The following is a 21,116-nucleotide window of genomic DNA, read 5'->3' as shown; positions in this document are numbered from 1 at the left end:
GGTTGAGGATGAAACCCACAACCTTTGGGTTGGACCCATGCCGCCCAAGCTTTTGAAGTAACTGCGGCAGGACCAGCAGTTTCAGCTCTTTCTCTCACCACTGATCTCACCTTTTTTTTTTTTTACTGTATGCAATATTATCTCATTTATCCACTCTGGGGCGGCCCGGTGGGCGAGTGGTTAGCGCGTCGACCTCACAGTGCAGAGGTCGTGGGTTCAAACCCAGCTCCGACCTTCCTGTGTGGAGTTCTCCCCGTGCCTGCGTGGGTTTTCTCTGGGTATTCCGGTTTCCTCCCACATTCCAGAAACATGCATGGCAGGCTGATTGGACACTCGAAATTGTCCCTAGGTGTGAGTGTGAGCGTGCATGGTTGTTTGTCTCTGTGTGCTCTGTGATTGGCTGGCAACCGGTTCAGGGTGTCCCCTGCCTACTGCCTGAAGACGGCTGGGATAGGCTCCAGCACACCCCGTGACCCCTGTGAGGATAACGTGGATCAGAAAATGAATGGATGGCTGGGTGGATTATCCACCATTGCACTAACTAGATGAACTAAAAAAAAGTAGCGACTAAATATTGATATGATTTCAGGTCTTTTTGCACTGGTGCATCCAACTTTTTTTCTCTGGTGCAACAGTACAAAAGTTAGGTGCACCCTAATTTTTTACACCGCAGCCCTTTCAACACCACAGTTTTGTAGGTTCACTCCTAATGTGTGTGTGTGTGTGTCTGTAGCAGGGCGCGTTTAGGGCTCGGTGCTCGGACGCAGCCATGAACATCATCGGGGCCGAGGACGAGGACTTTGAGAACGATCTGAACGAGGTGGTGGACGATCAGTGCTTTTTCAGCAGCATTGAAATGCTGAAGGAGCGGCCCGCCCACCTGCTGGTCTTCATGCAGCACGTCATCCTCCAGTTTGACCCGGCGCCGCTGGTGAGACGCCACCACGCTATGCTCACTTTCACTTTTGGCTTCAGATTTAGAAGCGGGTGGGTACAGTTTATGATTTATTTTTTCCCGGATTTTGATTTTTTTTTTTTCCTTTACAAATTAAACTATTTGCACCCGTTATGAAACATTTTCCATGTTACAAGATTTCTACAAATGCCACACTAATGGTAATTTCTAAACCTTTGAATAATTTCACAATTTCCATTTTGTAATTGTACCACCAATTATTACAAATTTCAATGAAAATTTTGACAAATTTCACCAACTTTTGCCACAATTTTGTTAAAAACAAATTTTCCACCAATTTTGATCAATTGTACCTAAATTTGAGTCATGATTTGTCATTGTTTTTTGGCTTGCCCCGTCAGGTGTTTTTATTTTTTTTGACCTTTTAAACTTTCTCAACACAAATGTTCCCTCCAATTTAAAACCATTCTAATCATCTAATGAGTGATGATTTCAAGCGGCCCAGCAGTTAACTCTTCAATGTCTGTGCGTAAATGATAACAAACTACAGCTGTTGCCAGCTGGCATGCAGTTATCTATTCGCGCAGGAATACACCACCCTATCTTTGGTGCACTTTTTTTATTTTATTTTTGCCACAGACGCTTGCAAACGCACCAGTAACACTCCCATTCGCTCCGACACCCTGGCTCCTTGAAACGCACCACTTCCCCTTTCTCACCGTGGCTAACGTGAAGACACGCTGGTTTAGTTGAATGCTTTGTCATCGTAACTCGTGTTCATGCGTTTTGAATGTGTTTCCACAACCCACACAAACCATCGTCACCGTGTGTCCTCTCTCAGCTTTGTTACCTCCACGCCGACCTCCTGAAGAACCTCAATGCCAAAGAAACCAAGAAGCAGTTTGTGGAGTTCCACAACACCTTCTTGGACAAGGGTGCAGTAAGTAGGAAAAGGATTAGGGATCCTTTGTCCCACGCCGAACTGAGCTCCCGTGAGGTCCAAGGTTATTATAGGCAACGAGTACTCCTGAAAGAACTAAAACTAAAATTGGGGGTAGGGGTCGGGAATTAAGGGAAAAAAAATAAACTTACTGAAAATTCATGATGTGTTTATAAAATTAATTAAGCTATATAAATTATTGCCAAAATATCTTTAGTTTTCATCCTTGCAAATTAACATAATACGTGAGCTTTCGAGTTTGATTTTAAATGCCTTAATTGTTGTGTTGCAGCACACCCACAAAGAAGAAAGAAGCTCAAACAGTCGTTTGAAAATTGTAGTTTACATTATGACGCAATACTTACCGGTTGTTACTTCTTTTTTTTTTTACATGCATCGACAAATCCTCCATGTATTAAAAAAACTAAAACTAATAAAAAACTAAGCTAAAACAGAACCTTTTCATAACAAGAAAAACTCATAAAAACTAACAAAAATGCTCCTAAAAAAACTAAATGAATTGAAAAAGCAAAAGTCAAAATGAAATAAAAACTAAGTACAATGAAAAATGTCAGACTATTATAAAAACAACATCACATTTGAGGACATGATGTCACTTTGCTAAGTCATACAATTTTCTTAATTGAAACATGTAGCAAAAATCTGTGTTTTTTTTTTTTTTTTTTTGTCGGGGGATAGTTCTGAATGGATTAATGACATTCACACAATTAATTTCAATGTGGGGAGAATAAATAAATTGAGTTAAGAGCTGAATCACAGACCGAATTAAATTTGTCAATCAGTGTACCACTGTGTGTATTCTTGCAATAAAAAATGACATTTTCCAGTACATGTCCCCTTTAAAGTGCAGTAGAGTTAGCTTAACCTCTATGCACATGCGGTATATTCTCCTCCGTTTAGTCTATGAGACCTGACAACTTCCTGTTTGGATCGTGAGAAAACCAGGCTTGTTCTTTTTTTCAACTGCCATTCTTTTCCTGATTGGACTTCAACCTTCACCTAATGACAACTCAAGGGTCATTTGTAGTGTTGAAGAGACCCCTTGTGGTCATGTTGAGTCACTGCCAACTGTGTTGTCTTTGCAGATCCTCAGAGTCACAGTACCTCCTGTCATAGCCACTGAACTGGGTAAGCAGCGCTCATTTGTGTAAATTTTTTTTTTAATATGGCACACAACGTGCCAACTCCGCCTCAGACCGGACGCGCCCGGACATGCTGTCGGAAGACATCCAAAGACGCTTTGCCTACGAGGTCCAGTTGGAACAGGCGGCCGAGGTGGCCAAGCAGCTGGAGGACTTCCGGAAAAAGCGCAAGATGGGGATGACGCCTAATGAGGCGGAGCTGATCGACGTGGAGAGCCACTACCCCACCGACCGCATCCCCTTGGAAATGAAGGAGAAGTCGGTCGCCGAGAACCTGCTGGACAAGATGTCCGAGACGCAGTGAGTGCCACAAAACCTTTTCAGTCTTCAAAAAAGCAATACCCCAAAAATACCCCCCCCCCCCAAAAATGTCATGTGTAATTTAAGTAAGAGGGAAAATTGCAATCTCTAATACTGTAGTTTATCTAAATTCACCATAGTAAGCATAATTAACTGCAATTAAAAAGAATCAAAAGTTGTTGTTTGACTGCATCAACTGAATGGCCACTGTGCTGCTACTTCTGGTGCGCCCATCATACTGTATGTTGAGATGTTTCAACTCCTCCCAGCTTATCAGTACAGCACTAATATTCGTTTTTTCTTCACAGAGAATACATAATATATGACTGAGTAATGGCATTTTCTTTCTGTATATGTTGCTTCGGGGCATCTCTCCAATAAAAGACAATTTGATAACTATTTGATACATGATGTACAATACGGTAAAGACTCTTCAAAACCCAAGACACTGTGCGTCTCTGATATGAGACCAATTCATATGTGTCGGGCGATACGAATGGAGGATTGTCAATTTTAAACGTGATTCCGTTTGCTTGAATCAAACTGATTTTCCGGTTCAAATCAGTTTTCGTTACCCCACAAACTGATTTTCCGGTTCAAATCAGTTTTCGTTACCCCACAATTGTTGCTGCATCGTTTTGTGTTCAGTACTTTGCTTAAAGGGTTATGCAGTCAAACCTCGTTACAACGTACTTCGAGGGACATAACGAATCTGGATGGTATCACGGCAGTTCCTTGCATCCATTTCCAATAAAATGGCCGCCAACTACGATGTAGAATGCAGTATGAACATTTATAGATGTAAAAACATGAAAATGTCAAACAATATATGTGAGATTTGCTTCCATTAACCAGACATGTTTTCAGACCATGAGCGCCATGTGTGAGTCGATCAATCGATAAGCAACGGAGGGGAATCTCGTGCTGTACATTTTGTTCATAAGCAAGATCAAAGTCATCTTGGTTGTCAAATATGCTTTATGTATGACATAAGATATCCTTTATTTGTCCCACACTGGGGAAATTTACGGCCTCCAGCAGCAAGAATGTGGGTAGAAAGAAGAAAAAACAAACAAACACCGTTCAATTAAGTGCAATATAACTACAAAATGGATAAATCGCAGTGCTATTTACAATTGTTTTTCACATCATTTAACTATTATTATTATTATTGTTGTTATTTTTATTCAGCAGCCTGACAGCAGTCGGTAGGAACGAGCGTCGGTATCTCTCCTTCTTGCAGCGCGGGTGTAACAGTGTGACAGTGTAACAGGGTGTGACATGCAGCATAGATTAAATTTCGCAGCGGCAATTAGCTTCCCATGGTTAATTGTAATAAAGGCCTTTTCACTATTTTGTGGGGAAAATCTGGTCGCTATTACAAAGTTTACGTTATAAAGGGGCTTGTTGTAAGCAAAATCGGCAAATAGAAAATGAATTACGTGAAATCGGGGCTTTGAAATGGGAACGTTATAGCGGTGGAAACATAAACGGGGTATGCTGAAAAGCAGTTCAACTCTAGCACTGCAACGTAAATGCTGATGAGCATTAGCATTAGGCTAACGGACTGAAATGCTAAGACGTGGTTGTTGTAAATTAATTCTCTTTGTCGGATGTTTATTTCGACTTTAAATATCAACCGGAATTGCTATTCAAAAGCTTGAGGCCTTTTTAAATATGCGCTCGTGAGTCAAAAAAAAATCATCCGAACGAGTCAAGCCACTCGTATCTCAAGGTACCACTGTACTCACTAAATGATTTGATATGGAGAGAAAAAAACGAATCACTTCAGTGGCACGTGTACTTGCTCATGAGGCAAAAAAATCTCCTACTTTGGATTAACAACCCCGCGTTCATTTTTATAGTATTTAAAACAAACAATAGCACAAAGCCAAAAATGAAAGTCCAGACTTTGCCTTAATCTGTTGCCTTAAGTTTTTGCACCGCAATCAGCGGGTCACATGATGAAACGTGTTTCACAGTGGATTTAAGATGGGAGGGGGTTACATGCTGCGGGCCACATGAGGTGCCACGCTGGCAGGAAAACTCTGGAGCTGGCATGCGGCCAGCGGGAGGCAGAGCAAGCTGGGCCACCGTTTCCAAAAGAGTGTTAGCAAAGAAAACAACCACCAGTCTCCTAAAAGAGAAAAGGCTTCATTTTAGGAGGATCAAGACTTTTTTTTTTTCCACAAGGGTAGTGACGGAATGAGAGGAGAGTAGGCGTTTATTGAAAAGTATTTAGTCAACATTTTGGAGCCTCGGGATAATTTCAGGACTCTCAATCTAGAAAATGCTTTTTTTTCCCTCAAAATATGCTTTATTCTTGTCAAAATTGAGACCTTAATCTGGGGGAAAATGTGACATTTAATCTTGAAAATATATTACAATTTTCTTGAAAATGTACAAATTTATTCTCTGAAAATTTGTACTTTAATCATCAAAATGTACAACTTTGAATTTCGAAAATATTTTCCCAGAAAATAGCGGGACAAGCGAGTCTGTTTTGCCTCGCACGCTTGCATCCGCTCATCCCTCTCCCACCTCCTGGCGGCAGCAACGAGCGTTTGATTGGCTTGCGCAGGGAAATCCCAAGGAAAGCCCCCCCCCCTCCCTCCCTCCCCTCCGCCCCTTCGTGTTGACAACAAGACACAAGTGTCGTGTTTCCGCTGTCTTGCCTTCATATTGCATCAGCCGGACCAAAAAAAAAAGCTTAAATAGTGTTTGGGCTCCCCCGGCAGCATTCCGACCTCGCAATCCTACACGAGACACATACCTAACTCCAATTTTGCTTTCCTGAAAATTTAGCCGACGTTTGGCATTTGAAGTTCCTTTTTTTGCATTCGTTCATCGGATTACAGTGCAGCTTTGTATGCATTGGTCACTTTTTTGATTTTTTTTTTTTCTTTTGGAAATTAGAATATGTTCAATAGCTTGAGCTGGGAACAAAACAACACTTCAGTACACTTTGATTTGTATCACGACAGGCACGGTCGCTTTAAGTTCCACCGGCCCAAAAGACAAATTTTGTTGTTATTACTCAGTCGCACACGAGAGAGGAAACATGCTACTTAAAAGCAAGAGGTGAGTCTGCTTGAAAAAATAAATAATAATAAATGAGCTCAACAAACTGCATTTTCTTCTCTTTTCAGACTAACTATTGTCTCGGATGAGGAGAAATGGTGAGTTGAATATGTTTTGCCAGAACTTCATTGTCGTTTTGGAGGGGACGATTTGTGTGCTGTTGTTAAACTTGCCTGAGGTCAAATTACAGCTAGAGTACACACAAACAAATTCCTTCCTTTGATGTCCTCATGCATGCAAAAAAAAAATCAAATATTTTTTAAAGGAGTTTAGCTGCATCGCAAGTTGTGTGCATTGATACGACATTCTATGCGAGACAAGAATGATTTCATTGTATGCGGGCCCTCCCGATTTCTCCTCCAATTTCAGTCATCGTGTCTCCTCCTCAGCAATGTCATCACATCTGTGGCTAAATCCAGATGTGCGAGGTACACACAGGAATAAGACTTGATGCTCTTATGACTTATAGTCAGAATTTTTTTTTTTAGCAAAAAAGAAAATAATAATAAAAATAAATATGATATATGAACATGTCTGTGACATGCTTTCGGCAAACTACCTCAATGCTCAAGAATATTCAATAGGCTGTATGTAAAAATGTAACATTTTTAAAAATGAAGACGACCACCCTGTAAACACCGTACCCCGAACAGACACCTCCTATTCTGGCAAACAGCATAAGTTTCCCAAATGCAATTAGTGCATCCATCCAGGCAACCATCCACCTACCAAGCTGTCCGTCCACCCATCCAGCCACCAGTCCACTCATCCATTAACTCAGGGGTGTCAAACTCATTTTTATCGTGGGCCACATTTTAGTTACCGTTTCCCTCGGAGGGCTGTTATGACTGAAACCAAATAAAAATAAATAATAACAGATTATTCAACTATTGTTTAAGTTACTGTAATGAGGGATTTGGTTCCAAGACAATGTTTACAATATGTCTCTTATTTAAATTTTGGTAGAGATTTCCGCAAGCATCATGCAAGTTGACATGCTTAATTTGCTTCTGCGGGCCACATAAAATGATGTGGCGGGCCAGATCTGGCCACCGGGCCTTGAGTTTGACACCTGCGCATTAACTCCTCCACCCACCAAGCCATCAATTCACCAAGCTACACGTTCATCTACTCTTCCAAGAACCCAACCCCCCATCCATCATCTATCCATCCATCCAACCACCCAACACATCCATCCATCCATCAACCCATGCATCCATTCACTTGTCCTTTCACCCCGACTGTTTTGTCACCTTCTCACTCACCGATCCATCAAGCCACCTCCCCTCCATCATCAACGCCTCCACCAACCCGACCCCCCAATCTCTAATTCCCCCATGCATAAACCCACCCGCCCATCTGCTATCCATCGACTTATCCAACCCATCCCTCCAGATGTGATGATAACTGCATTCAATGTTGCGTGTTTTGTAGCCAATCCATCTTTTCGGCAGTGGCCTACTTCATGAAGCACTTGGGGGTTAAGACCAGGGCGGTGGACAGCAAGAAGTCCCGAGGGGGCTTCTTCCGCAATAAACTGGTCAAGGTAAAGGCAGGCCAGCACCTTTTTCGCTCTTCACTATTCGCGTCCTTCCTTTTCCTTCTAATTGCGTCCTCTTTCCTCAGAACAAGAAGGACGAGTCCACAAAGACCAAGCCCAGGGGCGGCTTCCCCGGGATACCAAGCTGGATTGCTGGCAACCGTACGTAATTGCGACTTGGCCCACGGCCCCCGTTAATGAACCGTTCCGTTCCTTCAATGACCGTTTCTCTCCTGTTACAGCTGAGGTCAAACCTAAAATGGAAGCCGAAGGTACAAGTCGCCCCGAGTGCTCGCTCCCACTTCACCACCTTATCTGTACAGTGAACCCCCGTTTATATCATGGGGGATACCGTTGCACTCGTGATAACATTATTTTATGTATAATTGCTTATACAGTAATCCCTCGTTTATCGCGGTTAATGGGGACCAAAACCACCCGCGATAAACGAAAATCCGCGAAGTAGCGACCAATTAACATATACAGGTAAAGTCCGCAAACAGTCCGGGAGAAGCTGCAAAACAACAGCGAGTCACATAGAGCAACATATACAGTACTGTACTCCATGTATATTGAAAAAAATTAATAAAATTATGAATATGTTAGAAAAAATCCGCGATGCACCGAATCCGCGATAAACAAACCGCGAAATAACAAGGGATCATTGTATATATTAATCTTGATGGCATCCTTGCATTTACAAAAACACAAACAAGTTTGCCCCCCGAAAAATAAACAATGCAAGAAAACAATTTCCAGGCAAAATGTTTTGTCGACTGGAATTGACTTCAAAATGCCCTCCGGCTCGCTTGCAAACCCAGAAAACAGGAGAGATGTGATTTTCGCAATGCGAGCCTCAGACCATCTTGAAGCTTAGTCAACCTCAGAGGGCGATATAAGGCCAAAATGGTCGTCCCTTGAGATGGACGAAAACGGACCAGTGGGGGCACATTGAACATAATATTGAAAGCCCATTATATCCCACCACCTGTCACCCCCAAACACCACACCATATAATTTGGTCTCACGTCGGGACTGAAAGAACATTGTTGAAAACGTACAATTTCATCGAACGAAAGTGTAAATATAAAAAGTGAAAAGCTGTAGACAGGCTAATGTGAATGGGCATACAAAAACAATAGGATATCTTGAAAAATCAAATCAAGTGGGGGCGCGAACAATGACCTGGGGGTTCACTGTAGACAAAAGTTAGACTTTACTAATGACCCCACGAGCATGTCTGCATGTCCCCAATCACACTGGGTTTTATTCACTTGATTGAGTGCTTGGTTGGTTGTAGGCTGAGTTGCGCACCCCCAAAATCAACTAACCCCCGTCCCAATTCCTCGTTTTCACTAAACAAGGTGCATGATGGTGGTCGTTAACCCGCCACCTCACTCAACGTCGTACTTGGCCCTCTTCCACTGTTTTCTAGCGGACAGGGAGAAAGGGAGTCAAGAGCGTAAAGGTCCAACGCCCGTCCGGGGAAACTTCGCCGACCCGACGGCGCCCGCTCTCCCCGGCAGGAAGTTGGGATCCGGCTCTGGGGGCGGCGGCTCCGGCCCCTTGCCATTGGTGGAGATCACCGACGGTTCGGGAAACAACGCCAGCCTGAGCAACAGCCCCGAGGCCCTGCACCCTGATGGTACGTCCGTCCCACGAGTGGGATTCGTCTCTGGTGAAGCAGCATGTGGCTCAGTATCCAAGGCTTATTAATAGATGGCAATATGAAACATTCCAGGGCTCCCCAGCAATCGTCTGGAGCCGCTCATCTTGTCCGAATGGCCTGACGTCTCCCCCATAGGCCCGGGGGCCTCGCTGGGCGTCGGGGAGCCCTTCTTGGTCAGCGACACCCCCATAGAGGAGAACCCAGAGAAAGACAGGTGAGGACGGAGCGTGGAATCTCAATGGCGTCTGTCTCCAGCCAAAGCGTCGGTCCTCAGGCTGAGGATGTCTGTCCCTGCTGTGTGCTCGCTTTTTTGTTTTTGCCATGCTGTGCCCGCCTCCCTCACTCCGTCGATAAACCAAAGCGCGCCCCCAATGTCCCTTCCAGCCTTTCACCTCCTGTCTTTAATCCTTTGAATCTCTTGTTTCGTCTTGCCTTCTCCTAATGTTTGAATTTGCACTTTGGTTGCTTTCTTCGCATTGTTTGTGATTCCCTTTAGTGCAGAGATGCAGTGTTGTCAGGAATTGTTGCAGTGTGTGCAATTTGCTTCTTGCGTTTGGACTCAAATAAGGGATGACTTGAGCCGAACCGCAGATGTTGGTTGTTTCTTGCTCGATGGAGAGTGGAACTTGTGAAGTCGGATAAATGGGTGTCCAACCGTTTTCTTCTGAGGACTGCATACAGAAAAATAGAATGATGCAAAGGGCCACTTTGAATTCTTTTTTTTTTTCCACTTTAACTTATTGAACACAGAAAATTTAATCAATCAAGCAAGCGATTCTACATTGTTTATATAATGTAGTCATTTTGAACAACTGCTGCGTCAAGGCGTTCTGTCAAACGAGAGAAGGCTAATCGTTTTTTTTGGGGGGGGTTGCGTATCCGGCTAGGATAGCTCCTCCCCTCCACTGAGCAACTGCTGAAACCCATCTCCTCATTCAGAACCAAAACAAGATCAATCAGTAGTAAGCATGTGATTCACTTATTGGACCTTGACACTGAACACAAAGTGGAAAACAACCATTTTTGTTGCTGAAACGCAACAGCTACAAATCTAATGCTTGCCCACCCCCAGCTTTAAAAATATATATATATATACACAGTATATTAAAAATATTTTATATAGCATGCAGACAAATCGCACACAGATTTCTGCGATTCACCTTAAGGCCCATATTAATGACTGTGAAGGAAAAATTGGATTATCAATCGGAAAAATTGTACCGTAGTGATTCCTCTGTACGTTAATTCCATAAGAGACTAAGCAAAGTATGAACTCCACACTTTTGTGTGGAGTTTGTTGTCGCCTGCTTATTTTGTTTGCCTGTTGAAGATGTCTGCATGTCTGGGCGGATGCAGCCCCGTTGACACTCGTCTCCGTTGTGCGTGTGTGTGCATTGCGTTTGTCGCTAGCAAGCCGTATTTGCAGCGCGTGGAGTCGGCACTTGTCGCAAGTGTGATTAGTTGAGGTGTTAACGGTGTGGTGTCCCGTGTTTTTACAGACGCAGGACAAGGTGGGCGCCTTGACTGAGGCATGGACAATGCTTCACTACACACACACACACACACACACACACACACACACACACACTAAGTAGCACAAGCGCAAGTTAAGTATTGTTTTCCTAGAATTAACCTGATTATTGGGTCCAGATATGGCGAATTGATGATACTTTTTTTTTTTTTTTTTTTTTTTTTTTTGCATGCTTTGTGGAACTAAATTATCCCGCTATGAGATTTGGATATTAGCATATTAAGCATATTATCACATCCATTGAGAAGCATGTATCTCTGAAATTTGTGATGTGTTTCTCTCATCTTGAAAAAACATTTTGCTCCAAATGGTTTGAGAGCCTTAAATAGTTGCATTTATTTCAATATTTTAAAAATTCTAAATAGAAATATTTCCAATTTTTAGAAAAGAAAGTTAAATTGATTCTGGAAAAACTTGAGTATTTTGTGAGAATAAAAACAAAATACATGTAAAAAAAAAACCATATACATTAAATTTTAAAAAAGTATAGTAGACCCCTGCTATTGTCAGGGGATAGGGATCAGATTTGTTAGCAAATGCTATTTATTTTTATTGGATGACAAAAAAAAGTAATTATGTTCGGGAAAAAAATTAATAATAACGACATCATGTTTACAAATTCGATGAAAAAAATATTGGACAGAACAATATTCCAGAAACATGATAAAAAATTATCACATTTTTAAAAAAGGCAAAAATTATGTTTTCAGATTTTTTTTAATTTGTATTTTTAATGTATATGAATGTACATGGTATTTCATGCAATTCAGGATGAAAAGTATTTGGAAGTATTGCGTTGAATTTTATGTTGAATGGATCAACGTTTTACTGTGAGTTGGCAAGGCATGCATTTCATTGGCCAAAATGAAACATGGCCTGAACGTGGAATTGTCTAACATCATATTTTTCATTCCTCTGCCATTTCTTATGTCTTTCCTTACTGCCTACATGTCACTTTGCTGCTCTTTATAATTTCTCTGCCTGTATTTTCCCGTCCACATCTTGACATCCTCGTTCCCCGTCTTTTTCCCCATCCTCTTGTCCACTTGCGTCCACCCCCCTCCCATCACATCGACAGTAAGAAGGTCGCGCGTAGCGAGAGCGCTCGCGTGGCCCGCCAGCCGTCACGCCGTCGCGGCTCTTCCCGGGCCAAACAGTCGCGCTCTCGTAGCGACGTGGACCTGCAGCCGCTGTCAGCCGCGGCCACGCTCGGCTCCCATTTGTAAGATTGCACAGCAGGGATGGACAGAAGCCTGCATTCAAATAAGTATCATTCACTTGCATTCTTTGGGATAACAAGAAAAATCACATCAGAAATGTTTAAAAACGTTTCAGAAAGCTTAACAATGTTTCAGAAATTATGAGGATAAAAAATATTTTTTTCGGTCTAAGAAGGGTTGAAGAAAAACTTTTCTACAAAAGAGACAAGTTGAACTTTTTTTTTCTTCCCCCAGAAGTTTTGGACAAGAATAAATACAGTGGTTTTGTTTTTTTAAATTGGAAGATCTTTTTTTGCGGGGGGTTGGGACAAAAATTATAAAGTTGAAACCGCTTGGGATGATTTGAACATTTCCAAATTGTGTGTGAAAAATGTGTGATGGTTGACTTGGTGATGCGTTTTGGGCCAGCAATGAAGGAGCGACAACAGCTGTTTCGGAGGGCTCCGGGTCGTCGCCCGCTAGCCCCGCCCCCCAACTCGAGGAGATGGAGCCGCGCCTGCTGGAGTTCGAGCAGGAGCCGCCCAACTGGAAGGAGCTGGCCTCCCCAGAGGTGCTGTCCAGCCTAAGCAAAAAGGAGACCAAGAGGCAGGAGGTCATCAACGGTGAGACGCTTTCCAGTACAGCGGACAATAGTGTCTTGTGTACAAAGCATGTGGGAGTGGTCGAACAAATTTCACAACTGTTGTTTTGTATGGTCCAGATTGCAGATTATCACGGGTGGGTCAGGAAAATGTCCCTGCGATAAATGGGAGTTCACTGTGGGGAAATCCAAGGAAATTGGTGTCAGAAGCTGCTTCTGTTTTGACAGTATTTCATACTCCGATTTCTTCTCGCAGAGTTGTTCGCCACAGAGCACGCCCACGTGCGCATGCTAAGCGTCCTCCAGATGGTCTTCTCCAAGCCTCTGGAGCGAGAGGAGCTCCTCACCTCCACCGAGCTGTCAGCCATCTTCCCCAATCTGGACGAGATCATCGAAATGCACTGTGAGCAATTTTAGTTTATTTTGAGAGGAAGCGGAAGTGGGAGGCACCGGCTTGAGTTCAAACGCTCTTGTCCTCTTTGTCCAGATCACCTCTACGAGAACCTGAAGAAACTTCGTCTGGAGGATAATTTTATCGTCAAATCTATCAGCACCACTGTTCTCAACAGAGTGAGACCTCATTTATTTATTTTGTCACCTCCCTACAAACTTTTATTTAATTTTACATGGAGTCTGTTAGTTAAAAAGCACTCTTTTTCAGTGTTATCTGAAAGTCACGAAATTTAGAGTATTATGTGCTTCAATGGGTAGTAAATTGTTGATTTGTCCGCACAAATATTTAATCATACACATAGTGGTAATTTTTTCTTTGACTTAAAAATGCACCAATACTATGAACTGATACTTTAATAATAATAATACATTTTATTTGTGGACGCCTTTCTAAGAACTCAAGGACACCTTACAACAAGCAAGCATTGTCATCGGTGACCTTACTGATGACGATGCTTAGTTGACTGCAAATCATGCTGTCTTTAAAATGGATGATGAATGTAACATATTTATATGATATATATTGTATATAATTTTTTTTTTTTTTTTGGGGCATTTAAGTTTGAGGGCACGGAAGGGGAATGGTTCCAGAAGCTGACGGCCCGCTTCTGCAGTCACCAGTCCTGGGCGCTGGACCAGATTAAAAGCAGGCAGAAGAAAGAGGCTCGCTTCAATGCCTTCATCCAGGTACGGCTCACGTTCACGAGCGCGACGGCTGGCGGCCATCTTGGGAGTGAGGCTAAAGGGCTGCCGTGGTGACGACAGGAGGCGGAGAGCAAGCCACAGTGTCGGAGGCTGCAGCTGAAGGACATCATTCCCATCGAGATGCAGAGGCTCACCAAGTATCCGCTGCTCCTGGAAAACATCGCTAAGAACACAGGTGTGTGTGTGCGCGCGCGCATGTGCATAGCAAATCAAACTAGCATTCATGCGTAGGATTTCAGGGGACCTCCAGGGGAGAAATTGCTTGGCAAAAGTGCCTTCTTGTAGCCTCTCCATGGCGTGTGCGGTTGAGCGCTTTCTCTTCGCTTGCGTTGATTGTTGTTGTGCATGGCAGAGGATCCCGGTGAGAAGGAGCGCGTCCATCAGAGCGCCGAGTGCTGCCGAAAGATCCTCAACCACGTCAACGAGGAGGTCAAAGACATGGAGAATTTTCTGGTGAGTCATTCGACGCGGTTACCGAGTCACTCATCAAGTTTAGCTTACTTACGCTCAAACCTGTTCTGCGCAGACGCTCAAGGACTACCAGCGGCGATTGGACACTTCAGGACTCAAGCCCAGTAATGAGCTCTATACGGAATACAAGGTACGCGGCCACGTTCTCGGCACCTGCAACACCACCTGGCGACTGGAAATGTGTATGCGCGTGCATGTGTAGTTATTTTTTTTTAATGTGTAGTTCCATGGGTTTGTGTCCATGTGTGATTATCCTCATCTCTGTGTAAGTTAGACCCATCGCCAGCCCTGGTTGTAGGTCGGCTATGTAGGTCGGCGTGTGTGACCGTGTCTGCGTGTCCACGTGAATATCCGTTTGTGTTGATGTATGTGAAAATCCATCCGTGTGTATCAGAAATGTCTATCATAGCATGTGGTGAGAGCATGTATTTTTATGTGTGCGTGTTTGCGGGGGTCCGTCCTTCATCACTGCCTGCAGCTTTCTATTTTAATCATTGTTGTTACTGTTTCCCAAGATGTTTGACCGTCTCACCACCACCCCCTTGTTCCCCCCCCCCTTAGAACATAGACCTGACGCAGAAGAAGATGCTGTATGAAGGCCCCCTCACTTGGAAGGTCACCAAGGAGAAGGCTGTCGGTGAGTAACACACAAGACACGGGGGGGGGGGATCATCCTCCTGACTCCAAAATTGTGAGTGTGGCCAAAGAAAAAGCAAAAGGCACATGACGGCTGTGTCGTGTGTCCCCTTCAGAGGTGCAGTGCGTGCTGCTGGGCGACCTGCTGGTGCTCCTGCAGAGGCAGGACGACAAGATGGTGCTCAAGTGCCAGAGCAAGAGCATCATCGCCGTGCAGGAGGGCAAGCAGATGCTCAGCCCCATCATCAAGCTCGACTCGGTTTTCCTGCGCGAGGTGGCCACCGGTTAGTCTCACACACGCATACATGAACAGATAAAGCAGAAGAATAATAATCAATTGTCAAAAGGTTTCAGCAATTTGGCGGGGGTAAAAAGAAAAATAACTGTCTTTTTTTAAAGGAAAAAATATAAAATCTGTTCTCAGAATTAAAAAAAAAAATTAAACAAAAGAAACGACTGAAAATATTTGAATGAATGTTCTAGAATAAAAAATAAAATAAATAGTACATCTCACTTGTAACACGGCGATGGTGGTTGCAGATTTAAAGGCCTTCTACGTAATCTTCACCTGGGACAGCGGCGCGCAGATCTACGAGCTGGTAGCTCAGTCCGTGGGCGAGAGGAAACTGTGAGTGTCTTTTGATGGGCAGAAAAATAAATCTGTTGCTGGGTCAAACTATCACCATTGTAAATTATTCACAGTTGGCTTTTTTTTGTGTGTGGGTGTTCACTTAATATGCCTAGTGAACTAATCTCTTTTCGTCAATGGACGCTACAGCTTCGTGTTTGCTTTCAAAATTTAGCTTGTAGCAGACGTGTGCACATTTTCAGCATGATGTCTCTCATCCACTGGTGAAAGGACACTTTGATCCTCTCCTCTTTCATCTATAACTGCTTCAGACAACAAAGTGTATGCAGAAAAGTGGTGAAGAATGCACGACTGTCTGTGTCCTATGTGTTGTGTTATTTTTGTTATTTTGACTTCAAAATGGCGCCGCGAGAGTGTCTGCCTTTCCAGCAGCTCCTATATTTTGTTGTTCTACTTCTTCCTTTCATAACTTTGCTGCTGTTAATTGGGAATTTCTCCATTGCGAGACTAATAAAGGTTTTCTTATCTTAATATGGGTGTGTTATCTTGGTGTGTTCACTTAATATGCCTGTGTGTGTGTGCGCGCGCAGTTGGACCAATGTGATCAAATCAGCAGTAGATGATCTGAAGAGGAGTGGAGCACCCATGAGGATCACCCTCCCTCCTGGAAGTGGAGCCGGATTTAATCCTTCTGGGTGAGTGTGTGCATGTGTGCGTACGTGTGCATTGTCTACATTGATCTGCATCCGTGCGTGTCTGTGTGTGTGTGTATCAATGTGTACTTGTGTTTCCAAGTCCATGTGTATGCACCCCAGATTATGACTCGTGTGTGTGTGTGTGTGTGTGTGTGTGTGTGTGTGTGTGTGTCTCAGGCTGAGCGCCCCTCAGAGCCCCACAGAAAATGGCGGTTTGAAGAGTAACGCTGGTGAGACACAGATTGATAGTCCACCCGCCCATATTGGCATTGTTCACTCGGTAACTCGCAGTTCAAATGGTGTGTGTGCAGATCGCGATAAGGACAGCTTGAGCGACGACAAGTCATCCGATCCCCGGCACTTGCTGATCGACTTCCTGTCTGACAAAGGCTTCGACCTCCTCGGACACTCCAACAGCGATCAGGAGAAGATAGCCGCCAACGCCCTGGACGAAGGTGAGTCTTCGGCGTCCCACGTGGCCGTGACATCCTCACTTAACAAGCCCCCTCGTGTTTTAGTCATGCTGCTGAAGAGGCTGCTGGTTGGGAGCATCAGCCTTTTGGAGGATGGAGAAAATGGGGAGGAGCCCAGTCTAGAAATGGACAGCTGTCAATCAACAGGTATTTTTTTGGTGCCTTGAGATAGGGATATAGCAAGTCATCTTTCACCATTGAAACGAATGAAAAGGCCATTAATGAGTTTCAGACTCCCATCATTGTTTGGTTTTGTTTTTTTTTAATGAGTAAAAATAGCAGTCTCTAAAATTGCACTTTATAAAAAGAGAGTAATAATGAATAAATTAGCACGTAAAATATTACACATTCCTGTATCGTGATTTCATGCTTCAAGCAAGTGGGGGAAAAATTCTCTATTATGGGCAAGGAGAGGTATAGTCACAATGAGCACACTCACGTAGAAACGGCTCACATTCCAGACAATCACATGCAATGGCATCAGGCTCTGCCTCTTAAAGGCACATGCACACGCTTTGCACTGTACTGTAGACGTTTTTTTTTTTTTTAAATTCAAATACATTTGTAATGTTTAAAGTGTGTTTTTAATAAGTGTATTGTATTTAAAGTATGTGGGAGGAGTCAAACGTCACTTTTTTGTGTGGTCACTCTGTATCATGGATTATCAGTTCTTGCGGTTGGGTCTGCGATAAACTTTTCTTTAGGTGCAGTTTTTATTGAACTTGTGCACTAAACAATGTTTGACTTAAAATAGTATGAATCATAATTTTGGTGAATTCAGCCTTTGTCTCATTTTACTGGGCGTATTTTGAAGTTTGTGATGATGGTGGTTAGTGCCTTTTGAGAGCTAAGTGGAAAGATTTTGAGAACCACTGCGATTTTCCCGGTGCTAATTGAGCTTCGGTTTACTTTGAAGAATGCCAGCTGGCGGAGCGCGGCCCCGAGGAGGAGAAAGAAGGCTTCGGCTCCAAGGGGGACACGGAGAGCCTTCCCTCGGAGACTGCCAGCCTGGTGTTGTCCCCGGAGAGGACGGTAGAAGTGTGCCGGAGGCTCGCCAGCCTGGAGCAGCAAATCAAGAAACTCCAGGTGATTTGGGGAGAAAAATACCATCTAGGCTCACAATTATAGCAAAGTGGCTGACAGGAGCGGGGAAAAAAAAAAAGCATTAAAACGCTGGCCGTTATTACGCCACTGAAAATTGCCTGGTGAAATTGGACTTGGGTGGATTGGCGGTCGAGGTGTGAGAAAGAGGATGTAAGAGGTTGCGTTGTGTGAGTGGGTTTGTGCCTCTGAAGGAAGGTGCTATTGATTTGTTTTTGTGCCTCGTAGACGGTGGAAGAGGAACATCACGGGCTACAGGAGGCTTTGTCCAAGTTCTCGTTGGAGGGCGGTGACTTTGCCTAAGATGCCATCACGCCACCTGCTGGCCATTAGGTGAGACAATTCGAACGGCACAAGCATGCCCATATTTGGCGCTAACAGTGAAGTGACAGGAAGTAGCCTGGTTTGGATGTAAAGTAGGCTGCAGCAGCGCCCTTTATTTTTTTATTTTTTATTTTTTTTTGCAATTCTCGTTCTATTAAACATATCCCTGTTACACATGTGCATCCATTTACATTTCGCTATGATCATCTATATATAGATATATATCTATATATACAGTATAACGTTGTGGTCAAACTCTGATGTTTGTGGAAATCAATTTATTTTAACTAATAAAGGTTTTCTTATAATTTTCTAATGGTGTTATTTTAATTGTTCTCTAAAGGTGCAGCGTGTAGAACATCTGCTCCTACGTAACTGTGATGCCTTCAAATGAAGCGTTGAATGATGAATCCTTGTCTCTTCTTCTGTTTAGACTTTTTTTTTTTTTTTTTTTAACTGGTGCTGATTTGGAGTGCAAGAAGCTTTTCCGAAAACGTCCGCAAGCCTTCCCTTCGCAAAGAAAATGCTCGGATATGTCCTGGATATTTGCTGGAAGCTGAGCGAGGGGAGGAAAATGGCTTTTGCGGCCAGTGCTGTGGGATGTGTGTGCTTGTGTACGCTACATTGTAGCATGATGTTGCATCGCCAACTGTTATGCAGCGCAGCGTTCCGCTGATTTGCGTAGCGCTGTGCTCCGTAACATTACAAAGCGCGGTGTTAGCGTTCTGTTACGGAACATTACGGCATGTTACATTTTGCAACATTGCGTGGCTTATAGCATTATGCTGCCTAGCGTAGTGCAACGTAACATTGTGTCGCGTTGCACGGATTTGAAAGAGCCAAAAATATAAGACCTCTTTTGAGTGTTTATTTGCAGAGAGGTTCCAAAAACAAGCGACAGAATCAATCCTTTTTCTTGCCTCAAAAGGTGCTTGATCCTCACATATTCACCGCTGAAGGAATCAAGTCGAGTCAATCATGAATCACAAGAAATCACTCATACTCCCCCCTCCCCCCTCCCCCCCCAAAAAAAAATAATAAAAGAAAACATGCAAGTTGCCTTAGGAAGCCGTTGTTACAAAAAGCTGCACGGTGTTATTTCTTTGCCAAAGTACAACGAAAATGCACATCTTTTATTCTTAGCGTTGAAAGTGATGGCGAGTAAAAGGCGCGTGTGGATGTGTGGGGTTGTTGATTTTTCCGGAGGCTTCTGATCGTAACAAACGTCACTGTCTTTAAGAAATAGGGCTCACCCAACAAAGCTGTTAATAATGGAGATCTTCTTTGTGTTGACTGTTATTTATTCCTTTTTGGTTTTTGCCCCGAGTGGACTCGAGGCAGCGCTGGGCCCAACCGAGAGCGTTGACGTAGACGTGAAAGCTAACATAGGAAGTAGAACAAATGCAACGGAGTAAATACGTGTCAGGAGTTTGGTTTGAGTGAAGAAGATGCAAGTCGATAATAGTTGTTATCAGAACAGTGGACGATGTCAGAGTAGGATCGGAAAGTTACGCAATACCATATTTTCTCAAATTGTGGTCACACCTTCCAATAGATCGACCGGTGTCGCTTACGGGAAAATGAATGCCTCCCTCAGGGAAAGAAACGGTAGTGTCGCGTGTTACTACAGACTCGTGCAGTATTAAAGCTGATCAAATGTGACGCTTACCAGTAATCACAGAAGAAAAATAAATGCCTGTACGGACCAAATATAAACAACCATTTCAACTCCGCTGCTAACCAAAAACAGCAGCATCTACCAAAACTGATAAATCAAAGTGTGGAGACTTATGCAAACACGTTCTTTAAAGCTAATTTTAGTAGTAGAAATTGTGACGGTTTGTTTGCTGCACGTCTGACAAATAAACCTTCATTTACATAACGAATGTAGACATAAAGTTCATCAATGCCATCTTCCAAACACGGCATCGTAATTCCACAGAAGGCTGGGCCGCTATTTTTGGGAATAGGCTAAGTCCACAATGGTAAAACCGGAGGGCTCAGCGCTGCTACACTTGCAGATGACTGACATGAGTCTTCAACACCATTTACATTGGTGATTTTCTCAAGCAATGCAGGACCAAAGAGGCAAAAATGATGCTCCTATTTCATGTACACTTTTTTTTAAAATTCTCCACGTGGTGCCTGCCCCGCAAATAAACAGAGTACTTATTTCGAATGTATTTGAAAGAAACCCAAAATAGAGCAGAAAGGTGCCCAATGTAAAATCTGTTTTGGCGGCAAATTGTGACGCAGTCCAAACGCAGACTGGAGAAGACCTTGATCGTATGACGTATGAATTTGATTTGGATGTGCCAAACACTTGAGGTCGAAAACGTACTATGATTGTATTGTTAGATGGGGGGAGGGGGTGGGGGCTTCACATAATACATGTTACCATTTCTATAGAGTCTTGAAATTGGCCAAACAATGAGAATTTAGAGCTCGCAATTTGTATTATATTTCCAGAATGTACCATATTTGTCTCTTATACGTGATGACTATGCAAGAAGTATACTGTGTATTTTGGGGTTTGATTTTACTGAGGCTGTTTAAATGATGTACACTTTAAGGAAAACAAATGTGGTACGTAGTTTTTTTTTTAATAAATTGGGGAAATAAGTGTCTCTTTTTTATTTTTATTGTTTTATACCAATGACTTGGGAGCCAGCACTTTGTTTTGTTTTCATGATTCAGCAGATAAAGATTTTCTCTTGACAAAGTTGGAG

The 21,116-nt window shown here is 43.2% G+C and overlaps 1 protein-coding gene across 6 annotated transcripts in view; it reads left to right on the top strand.

Annotated features, from left to right (window-relative positions):
• arhgef1 (Rho guanine nucleotide exchange factor (GEF) 1) overlaps window positions 1–21,014 on the top strand; it is a 32,706-nt gene extending 11,692 nt beyond the window's left edge. Inside the window, exons 2-30 of one of the 6 annotated variants that reach the window (XM_086113200.1) lie at window positions 734–931; window positions 1,758–1,856; window positions 2,963–3,005; window positions 3,073–3,319; window positions 6,469–6,498; window positions 7,835–7,946; window positions 8,027–8,102; window positions 8,183–8,212; window positions 9,376–9,585; window positions 9,682–9,823; window positions 11,109–11,120; window positions 12,219–12,362; window positions 12,769–12,962; window positions 13,197–13,343; window positions 13,428–13,510; window positions 13,955–14,080; window positions 14,159–14,273; window positions 14,451–14,551; window positions 14,625–14,699; window positions 15,131–15,206; window positions 15,322–15,489; window positions 15,746–15,833; window positions 16,385–16,489; window positions 16,667–16,719; window positions 16,801–16,944; window positions 17,008–17,109; window positions 17,879–18,048; window positions 18,292–18,396; window positions 18,821–21,014. In XM_086113200.1, coding sequence (XP_085969326.1) covers window positions 770–931; window positions 1,758–1,856; window positions 2,963–3,005; window positions 3,073–3,319; window positions 6,469–6,498; window positions 7,835–7,946; window positions 8,027–8,102; window positions 8,183–8,212; window positions 9,376–9,585; window positions 9,682–9,823; window positions 11,109–11,120; window positions 12,219–12,362; window positions 12,769–12,962; window positions 13,197–13,343; window positions 13,428–13,510; window positions 13,955–14,080; window positions 14,159–14,273; window positions 14,451–14,551; window positions 14,625–14,699; window positions 15,131–15,206; window positions 15,322–15,489; window positions 15,746–15,833; window positions 16,385–16,489; window positions 16,667–16,719; window positions 16,801–16,944; window positions 17,008–17,109; window positions 17,879–18,048; window positions 18,292–18,366 — 3,129 coding nt within the window. In that variant the 5' untranslated portion in view covers window positions 734–769 and the 3' untranslated portion in view covers window positions 18,367–18,396; window positions 18,821–21,014. Of the gene's footprint in view, window positions 1–733; window positions 932–1,757; window positions 1,857–2,962; window positions 3,006–3,072; window positions 3,320–6,075; window positions 6,401–6,468; window positions 6,499–7,834; window positions 7,947–8,026; window positions 8,103–8,182; window positions 8,213–9,375; window positions 9,586–9,681; window positions 9,824–11,108; window positions 11,121–12,218; window positions 12,363–12,768; window positions 12,963–13,196; window positions 13,344–13,427; window positions 13,511–13,954; window positions 14,081–14,158; window positions 14,274–14,450; window positions 14,552–14,624; window positions 14,700–15,130; window positions 15,207–15,321; window positions 15,490–15,745; window positions 15,834–16,384; window positions 16,490–16,666; window positions 16,720–16,800; window positions 16,945–17,007; window positions 17,110–17,878; window positions 18,049–18,291; window positions 18,397–18,730; window positions 18,798–18,820 lie in introns of those variants that run through there. The other 5 variants (XM_086113202.1, XM_086113201.1, XM_086113203.1 and 2 more) reach the window with 5 other exon arrangements.
• The last annotated feature ends 102 nt before the right edge of the window (window positions 21,015–21,116 follow it).

The sequence above is a fragment of the Hippocampus guttulatus genome, chromosome 6 (genome assembly GCF_054856545.1).
Source record: "Hippocampus guttulatus isolate MCC_2025c chromosome 6, RoL_Hgut_1.0, whole genome shotgun sequence".
Classification (NCBI taxonomy): domain Eukaryota; kingdom Metazoa; phylum Chordata; class Actinopteri; order Syngnathiformes; family Syngnathidae; genus Hippocampus; species Hippocampus guttulatus.
This window is presented reverse-complemented; position numbering and strand designations above follow the sequence as displayed.